General features: G+C 36.0%; 1 protein-coding gene across 2 annotated transcripts in view; it reads right to left on the bottom strand.

Annotated features, from left to right (window-relative positions):
- Positions 1-8,283, bottom strand: part of IL17REL (interleukin 17 receptor E like) — a 42,009-nt gene extending 33,726 nt beyond the window's left edge. For both annotated transcript variants that reach the window (XM_042815960.1, XM_042815959.1), the window contains exon 1: positions 8,081-8,283. In XM_042815960.1, the coding sequence (XP_042671894.1) occupies positions 8,081-8,182 (102 nt within the window). In that variant the 5' untranslated portion in view covers positions 8,183-8,283. The remainder of the gene's footprint in view (positions 1-8,080) is intronic.
- Between the last annotated feature and the right edge of the window lie 2,119 nt (positions 8,284-10,402).

The raw sequence follows: 10,402 nt of genomic DNA on the forward strand, positions 1-10,402 counted from the left end.
AAGGAAGGAAGGAAGGAAGGAAGGAAGGAAGGAAGGAAGGAAGGAAGGAAGGAAGGAAGGAAGGAAGGAAGGAAAGAAAGAAGGAAGGAAGGAGCCTTAGCTTGTTATGTTGTTGTATAAGGAGATAAGGTCATGTAAATGATCCCTCAAGCCATGCTAAAGGCAGCAGATTAGTCTCAGATGGCAATCCTGAGAGGTCTCCGCATTCCTCCTTGGTGCCATTATCAGTTAATGAAATGTTTCCATTACAGAATTCATGATAAAGATATCTGACTAGCTCTATTGTGCTTGCTTGAGTTACAGAAACACTCTAACCATAGCAGAGAAAAGAAAGTTGTCTTAGCATAAGTAGATGAAAACCTTTTTGCTGTTGTATGCTTGAAAGTTTTGGAGAGAGATGACTTATTCTCTAAAGAGTAACTTATATTTTTATGGCACCTGAAAGTCTTCATCCATGTCAAAAAATTCATACCAGATTCCCTGCGTGTATTGCCAGGAGTAACAAAAGCCAAAGCAATCTTCCCCTGAAAGCATTAGCTCTGTTGAAAAACCCTAAAGGAAGTATCTATAATAGGGATTTCAGTTGAAAAATCTGCAATTTGAGATAATTAACAAAGAAATGAAAATGGAAATTCTAAGGAAGAATAAATCACATTAAAAAACTTTTTAAAATAATAATCACGTAAAAAGTCACTACCTAGTCTATTTCACTTTTATACAGTTAACTCATCTTGTGGAGAAGAGGTTTTTTAAAAAAAAAAAGACAACTAAGGACTAATAATCTAGTTCAACTTTATCTTGTGGATCAATAGTTGCTAAAGTTAGCACAGGCCCAATTAAAGGTGGCAGAAGTCCAAAAGAAATGATTCCAAAGAGGAAGGATTCCACCAGCTTTACAACAGCAGCATTGTTTCACTTGACTCTCCTGATCATGCAGTTGTCCCTAGAGGCAGCAATGATTCCTGGGCATGGTCTTAGCTTAGTGAACCCACTAATGCTCAGTACCTTCCTATGCTTCTTCACCCTGCATCTCATTTTTAATGATAGCTTTTATTCACTAAAAACAACCTATACTACACATTTTCCTAAAGTGTATGCATTACTTTTTCTCCAAGGTGGATGAGAAAATAAGTTACCGAAGCAGACTAGATGCTAACACAGATATAATCAAGATCTAAAACAATATTCTATATCCTATCTAGCCTGGTCTGGTATTAGATACGGAGGTTGGTGGCCATGCATGCGGCACGGGAGCTGGAGCTTGTTGATCCTTGAGGTCTCTTCCAACCCAAGCCATTCTATGTCTCTATGATTCTATGATTCTATGATATCCTACAGAAAAATAATATATGAAAATCAAGGTGACTAAATTAAAAGAGCATACACTGCTGATCAAAATTCAGTATTAAGCTAGACACTCCAGTGAGAACTGCTAAAATTAAAAAAAAATAATAATTTTTAAGAAGTAGAAGAAGGAAAATCATTATACAAAATATTAATATCTTGAAAGAAATTGATAAATCTGTCATTCTTCACTGTCACAGAAGGAAGAACAGCAGGTCAGGGAGATGAGGAAGTGGGAAAATGATCAATGAAGTTTTCATACATAGGAATGAAAGGAAAAAACAAAATTAGGCACAGTTTTAATGAATTGTATTTCCTCAATGTTTTCCAAGAAAAGACAATGAATGCACATCTAGTATTGTACAATGGTGTTTACATGATTCATACTTTCTGAAAATATGTAGGCAAGTAGAGACAACTTCAAGACAATCAGTTTTCCAGAAGGTATTGAAACTTACCTCATATTCAAAGTAACTAATCCGAAACACTTTCCTGCAGGAGAAAGAGCCACTGATCATTAGCTAAGTGAAACTTAATCTTTGTTCATTTTTGCACAGACAATTCCTGAGTGAAATTGCGAGTTCCATATTTTTCATACTGAAAGGACTTCACATACAAGAAAACAGGTCTTTGGCTCTTTCAGGTCTTTGGCTGTTTCAAGGCAGTAAGTTAATTATGAATTGAATATGACTGTCTTTAGATCCCCCAAAAGACAAAATTGCACATAAAGGTAGAGATACCATGGTTAGAAAAGAATTCAAGATGTCATCTGCTCTACTGGATTAAGTACTAGATTAAGTGGATTAAGTACTTCTGCTTTAGGAAGAATGGCCTTTATCTGAGAGATATTTGCCTAGCACGTGTGGAGATCTCTACAAGCTCCATAGGCAATCTGTTAGAGTGCTCAGTATTATTAGCCACTGTGACTTCCCAGATCATTCACAACTTCACAAAATCCAAGCCCAGCAAAATCAGATAGCTGTGAAGGCAGAGCCAGGGATATGATGAGCCAACTGAGTATACTTGAATTTACTGGTTCTGTGATCATTCCTGCACAAGTAGCTCAGAGCTACCCTGGAACCTTCTCTGCCACATGCTACTGTTTAGGAAGATTTTCTGGTTTGTGTTTTATCTAAACTTTTAAGAAGACAAATAACTGTATTGTTCTTCAAAAACCATCCAATAAATACTATCAAAATTGAAGGAAAAAAGTTTTACAAATAAATAAGTTTTCTTGAAAGTAGGAAAGTGCTATAAAAACATTTACAAAGATGATTAAACGGCTGGAGAACTTATCCTACAAGGAAACACTGAAGGAGTTAGCTGGAGAAAAGAAGTCTCAGGAGTGACATTTTCATAGTTTTCCAGTACTTAAATGATGGCTATAAAGAGGACAGAGGCTCTTTCCTCACAAGACGCCACATGGAGAAGCCAAAGGACAACAGGTATGAGTTTTACGGGGAAAGGTTTATTCTTCATATAAGAAAGAAATTTTTCACAGAGAGAACAACGAATCACTACAACAACCTACTCAGGAACAGGATGGAGTCCTCGGCATTGGAAGTTTTCATGATGAAATTGGACAGGGTACTAGAATCTCATTCAGGCTCCCTTGCTCAAAAAAGCTGGATCTGGGCTGGCTGTTTTATAGCTTTATGATTGATCTGTGCTGATGTATAAAACAGGCATCTCTTCTGGGGATGATGTTAACATGACACATACAACTTCAAATGTGGGTTCCTGGTTTTTACAGGAACCTGGGAATTCATGGCACCCAAAATGATTTTCAATCAGTAATAAAAAACTTTGACCTCCTTCCCTTGGTCCAAGTTACCTACCTATTTGGGAGCTTCTCAATGCTGGGGAAAACACCAAAAAGCCAGGATACTATCAAAGCTTATTTTAAGAAAGGAATTATTTAAAACCGCTTCTTAGTTCTTCTCATTTTGGATCACTCCTGATTCTCTCACCAGCACAGAACAAAACTGTATAACTCAGCACAGAACAAAACTGTATAACTCAACATGACAAAGTAGTAGGTACAGTACTACCAGCTCCAGCAAATTCACAAATTAAACCAAATTATTGATTTCACTGCAAGAATTCCAGCTAGGTCATACCACCTTGTCTAGAACAAGTTACTACCTACCTCTGCAAAATTATCTGCTTCCTTGGAGATATTTAAAACTCAGATGAACACAGTCCTGGCAATCTCCTTTCAGTGTCAGAGGAGTTGGACAAGATGACCTCTAGAAGTCCCTTCCAACTTCAACCATCCATGATTTTATGATTAGAAGTCACAATTCATACTGAATTACAAGTAGCAGTGCCCTGTATTAGAAGTTCAGGACACCTTGTCAGGTCCTGTTTCAAAATCAGCTAGTTGTGTCCCAGACTTTCATGACTGTCTATAGTGCCTTTGCTTTTGCTACTCCAGTAGCTCATCTCCTTCCAGACCTTGTAACCTTTTCCCAGAGTTCTTGAGGAAGGAGAAGTGAGAAAGAAAAAAATAAGAGCTACTGCTACATTTTTTGCAAGTCTTGAACTGCAAACCTTTCTTCACCTCTTCTGAAAGAAGTGGTAATAGATCCTCTAACTATGAGGAACATTTGAGAGTTTAAGTCCCTGTTTGTACGAGAATCTGACTCTCTTCTAGGGTGAGGAAATAGTATGATAACCAATGGCAAGGAAACAGCAGGAAATACGAAAGCCAATACATTCCTGTTATTGTTAAGCTATTTTTGATCCTGCAAAATACAGACCACAAATCACATAAACTTGCTAAACAGCAGCTCTCCTGACTACAAGCAGAACAGGCAAGAAAATTGGTTAATATCACTCTAATACAGTGATTTGAGACCTGCTTAAGTATGGCTTTGACTAATGAAAACTTAATATTTAAATTATAGTATTCAAGGCAGCAAATTTAAAAAATGTAATTAAGACACATCAGACAGGAAAGTCAGCACTATTTTGTACTTGTGAAAACTGTAGAGGTAAAATTACTTGACCAGGGCCACACGAATAAGTCAATGGACCAGGCCCAAACAAGTAAGTCAATGACAGGCAGGGATGTAAAACCCAGGCTTTCCATCAACGGAAAGCCTGGGAGCTCTCATGGGTTGCACTGCACAACAGCAGATTTTAGCAGAGGATGTGTTTCATATTTTTCACGTGTCCTCCAATCGCTGGGTATACCTTTGCACACAAGAACACCTGTGGTGATTCTTCCATTCTTGTGTCTTCATGCTGATACATCTCAGTCTGAGAAAACCAGATACTAGATACTCATGTACAATGGTGAGAGTCTTAAGATTACTTTTAAGGTACAAATTGCTTACCTTGACAAAAAACAATGAATGTCTACTTACGTCAGCTGTGTTAGTAGCCTGAGAGCTGTATTATGTCATTGGTTTTGCAGTATGTAGTATTCAGTCAGAACAGTCTGATCCATTATATAAATATCCAGACAAGAAACACTACATATTTTTACTATGAGTAGCATGAACAGGCAACAGTTATATCAAAAATTTATTGCCAATAACCATTATAGTTGCAGGAAAATCCCATATTCAGTTTCTTCATTCATTTCTTCTTTATTTGTGAACTTTGGAAATGCTGCTACATTTAAAGGCAGACAATACACATACTATTTCATAGTTTTCTGGAAAGTTTTTTTTTTTTTTTAAATGTAGTGCTCATGATCTTTACCAGCTGTTGAGTCAAATTTGGCATAAGCTTGTTCCTTTGTGTACAGCCTGCAAACAATGTGGATTGTAAAGCAAGTAGAGCACAAACACAGTATCAATTGCAGGCTGGGATTCCCCTGTGCTTTTACAGGGAATCCTGGTTGATAATTATATTTGCTTTTGGGTGAGGTCTGAAGACCAAGCTCATGGTAGTTAACTTGAATACCAGAATATAATGCAAGCTTTAAAGGCAAGCCATTAAAATAAGGAAGAAGGAAAAAAAATCACAATGCATAATAAAAACTTGTATGTTCCTTTGCCATCATTCAACCACAATTGTATATTTTCATGCTTGCATAATACTTGCATTAATATGAAGTGCTCTTTTGTTTTCTCTTTCCTATACGGGATGAAGTAATTTGTGCTATAGTAATGGTACCTGGATATTGTATATGGCCATGCAAAAATGCCTTGCTGAATGCTCCTAGTAAGCTAAGAATGATTTGTTAAGTTGCAGTAGGATTCAAAATCTAAACAGTTGAGTGTAAAGGTTTGATTAGGTAACATACCTCAAAACAGTTAAGTTGCTGTTTTCCTCCTAAGTGTAACCAATGCCTTACTTTGCCAACGAGTATCCAAGGATGGCAAAACTGCTTATAAATACTGTCACTGTGAGACACTGTCACTCTGAAGTCTAGACTGCTGGTCAAAATCAACATTTTTAGCTCCTGAACTTGCCCAAAATCTCTCTGACAATAGCCACAGCTTGAAAAATGCAGAAAAAATGAAAAAGTTTTCTGTTTCCCTGTTGCTTTACGAGGAACCGTACAACCGCAAGGATGACTCTGCAGAAGAGAAAATCACTACGCAGATTTATGGGAAGATTCTATAAAGGACAAAAAAGTCTATAATAGACATTTATAACAGCAACAGAAAGCATCTTATACCTTTAAAATTACACTTTCTTATTATCTCATTAAGTAAATTGCTAGTGAAGTTAATTCAATTAACTACAATTAATTCTCTACCTTAAAACCTGTGTGCTATAGCAGAAGACAACAGGTATGTACTGGATATCCACTGAAAGATTAACTGTAACCCCTGGTTGGTGCTCTGACAAAGACCATGAGTTGTGAATTACAAAGATAAACCACAGCTTTTTACAGTAACTCAGGTAGGAATAAGATGAAGCCATGGAATTGTAATGGTTTATGTAGAAAAACTGATGTTAGTTTCGATGGAAGAAGGAGTTTTCTGTAACAACCCAGTCACGAGACTCTTGAGTTCAAAATGCTCGAAATGCTTTGCACTGGATTGCAAACGCTAAGCTGGCAGTAATTTGTCCTGTTGAGATCATTGTTGTTTCCAGTAAGAAAACATTTTTGTCTTAAAAAGTCATTAATGCATTCAAGATTCTAATGAATACAACTAGCAGAAACATAACATGCTGAACATGAACTGAATTCTATCCTTTAGCATCACAAATGGTGTTTATACTTGATTCTGTTACGCTGGAAAGAAAGTGTTTTCCTTGAAAATTAAAGAAAAAAAAAGGGCCTTCTCATTTATCCAACCTTCAGCACTGGAAAAGTTGCAAGACAATAACTGGAAGGCAAAAAAAGGGATCCTTTATTTATGTCAACATCTTAGGCAGCTAGTGAATCAGCCTTCCTAAAATAGATACCTAAGATACGACAGAGAAGGATGTCTTCCAAGGGCCCTGGAGTTCTGAGACTTAGAGCAAACCACTCTCTAGAGAAATAAATTTGAAAGTCAGATAGGGTCTTTTTTAAATACTCATTGTTGCAGACCATGGAGAGTAAATTCTTTTAAATGCATGCACTTTAATATTCAAAAGTACATAATTTGCTGGAAATTATAATTTGCTGGAAAGTGCTCGGGTACATCTAGAAATGAATCTCTGATGGATCTCTACATCTAAATGAATCTCTACATTTTGTTATTTTAAAAACAATATCTAAATGTGGTAAGACTGCACAAAATTTAAATTCAGGAATATAAAGCAATATTTGAAATAGAGAGTTTATTTCCTCTCAACTCCAGTGTTTTATAAGCATCTCCATATACATCCTAGCATACATCTAGCATACATCTCTCCATATACATCCTAGCATACACATATAAAATACAGAGTTAACTGCTGTAACATACTGACAATATCCAGCTACTGCTATCACGTTTAGACAATGCTTAGTATGTCCCAAGGACTGCAGAGTACAGTCATATTTTCAAGCAGAAGTCCACATTCAGTCAAATTCTTTTATGCTATTAATTCTGCTTTTCCATAGCAACTTCATAGTTATCCCGGCCTATTCAGACTGAAAATGTGAGACAGCCTGTTATTCATACCCTATTATTTTATTTTCTGGTATATCTTTCCGTATACTGTATTCTTCAACTTTCAGACAGCCAGCTGAAGCAAAATGTCCCCATACTGCCCCTTTGTGGAGATATTTGGAAGCATTCAGCATTGAAAGCATTCAAAGCTTTTGAAGAGATGGTATAATCCACACTCCAATTTTGTACACATACATAAGTCATTAAATGCAATAGTCCAGTCATATTCATTCCACAGAATGAAAAACAGGTTTTTACTGTTTCTTAAGTTTAATCCATTTATTCACAGGAAAATCCGTGTTTCCTATATTCTTAACATAATTAGCAATTTCTGCAACTTCCCATTCCTCCTCCTGTCACCTCTTTGACACCACTGCTGTTGTAAAAAATCGAATTTCCAAAGTAATTAATATAAATTAAATCTGTTTTATTGCTGCCTTCCAAACACAAAAGTCATTTTTTTAAAGATAAGAACAACAACAATAGCTGGAAAGAGAGCAATTTCTTATTTTCTCATAACAGTCATCATTGCCACTTCAGATACTTAATGTGAAATGACAGGAACATAAAGTGAACGGTCAGGACAGTTGAAATATTTTTTTATTTTTCCTTTATTGCTTTGTTTACAATTATTATATCAGCATACAACTATTATATTAAGAGATAGCAAAGAACAAGTAAGAGGTTACCTGAGAACATGAAAGTCCACATTCTTCAATCCTGGGAATAATATGACAATCATAATTCCAAAATAGAATTATAAGAAGGATCAGAATATGAATACTTATCATCCTAACCTGAAAACAAAACAAAATAATGCTGAACAAAAAAGAAGAAGGGAAAAAGAAAAAGAAAAACCTCAGAAGAAATCTTCTACTCTGACAATTCTCTCTCTCAAGCCAAAACTTCAGCATGAATTTTAGTCCCTCCCACAGCACCTTTCAACTCCTCCCACTAAAAGTTTCCAAAGACAGAAAATTGCTAGTTGTGGGAAATATAAAGCATGCTCAGTGCACTTATTGTGTGCCTCAGTGAAAAATGGGAAACTTGAATTTCTGGCAGTTGCAGTACAAGCCTTTTTCTTCTGGATTTCACCATGTCAGATTTTAATGAGTTTTAGTGTGCTTCTTTTCTGTAATTCTGTATATTCCTGGGAATTTTGTTTCTAGCAGGCAGCTTCACTGAAATCAAGATGCATTATTATGCATTATTGTGTGTACTTCATCTCTTGGTTTTCTAATGCACCAAAATAAAAATGTACCTTAAAAAAAAAAAAGAACAGTTGTGTTGAGATAACTAGTCTTGGAAGACTGATTTCATGCTTCTCGTCAGAAAGAGAAACAGATTTTTTTATCCTAGGAATCTGATTTATTTTGTATATTACATAATTGCACCAACAGAAGCCTCACCTCCAGTTTGTGGATTTTCATCACATTTGGAAAGTAGGCTTTGTTGAAGAAGCTGAACACCAGCTCTGAAAGCTGTGTATGAGAGAGCTACAACACCTCAATAGTACGTGGCTTAGGAATGCATTTCTTGCTGCTGTCCTACAAAGTATCAACCACAGGGAATGTGTATTCCATAAAACACACTTTCTGGTTCATACGGAGGATATGTGGTATGTTATGCCTGTAGGTGGAATAGAGAAGTATTACTTCACGGAGGGTTTGCTTACAACTTAGAGATTTCTTCCAGCAGAACAGTGCTAGAACCCACACCTTCCACACTCTAATTAAAACTTTTACATTGTTATTTTATTATTGTTATTTTTGTTTTTATTGTTATTTTATTATTGTTATTTTTGTAGGAGATGCACAACTAACTCCATCTGATAGGATGAAGCTCTACCAATAATTCTTTTGGCTAGAGATTATGTCTACTCTGCCAGTATATCTGTTGTGTTTGTATTTCAGTACTTTACATACTGTCTCATGAGTTCAGTTTGTCAATTTTCCATTTATTTTATTTTATTTATTATTTTTTTAAGACAAAAAGTGGTAACAGCCTCAGTACTGCACAAATTGTCATTAAATTATTTTGGATAAAAAATAACAAGTAAATGTCATCACTTGTAAATGTAAAAATGCACTTCGTCAAAGATCCACCCAGTCTACTCTCCCGTGACAAGCAAGATCCATAGCACATACTTGCACAAAATAAGAAAGTGATTAAATATAATGTGCTACTTTTACGAATACTTTTAGCATAAATACTTCCAAGCTCCAGTGATCCATAGCTTATGAACTGAAAGCCATGTCTATGTCACTATTTTTAATAGCTATTTCTGGACCTTTCTTACATGAATTTATACAATAACATCTGTAATAACATTTGTACAAATGGCATCTATTTATCCTTCTAGTTTTCAAAACATCCTGTGGCAATGAGTTACGCTATTAAACTATGTTTACTTACTTTGTTTTGAGTTTAAACTGCTTCTAAATAGGTCAGTCTTTTATTGTTCTTGCATTGAGAATTGACTTATTATTATTATTATTATTATTAACTTGAAGGTTAAGAATATACCTCTTTATTTTCACTATACCTTTTGTAAGATGGAGGTCCTGCTCAGGACTGTTCAGGAGTGATCAGCCCAAAGACCATCAATACAATAGCACAGTGATGCTGGCTGAATCATCAGTGGCATGATTTGCCTCCAACAAAAAGGCATTGTGCCTCTCCCTTGGTGTATCACATTTACCAGTATATTTACAGCAGAAAAGCCAGTTCAGCACACACCACTGTTAGTAGTTTTGCAACTTCAGCTTCAGTTGCAATTTATGGGACCCCGTAGGACACTGATTCTGAGACATTTCCACCAGCTTACTCTTTAGTATGTTTCCCTGTAATGAACTCTACTGCAAGCAAGTACTTCATGTTTTATTGTGCCATTAGATGCCTTAAGCATAAGGTGTCCTTTCACATCTCCATTTCTCGTCAGCCCTGTAGACTCCTTATGGGTCTTCCTTCTCATCTTTGGTTAAAAAAGGATGGTATTTTACCTTTCTTAA

Source organism: Centrocercus urophasianus, unplaced genomic scaffold (assembly GCF_019232065.1).
Source record: "Centrocercus urophasianus isolate 14NV4802_14NV808 unplaced genomic scaffold, USGS_Curo_1.0 seq_15, whole genome shotgun sequence".
Lineage (NCBI taxonomy): Eukaryota > Metazoa > Chordata > Aves > Galliformes > Phasianidae > Centrocercus > Centrocercus urophasianus.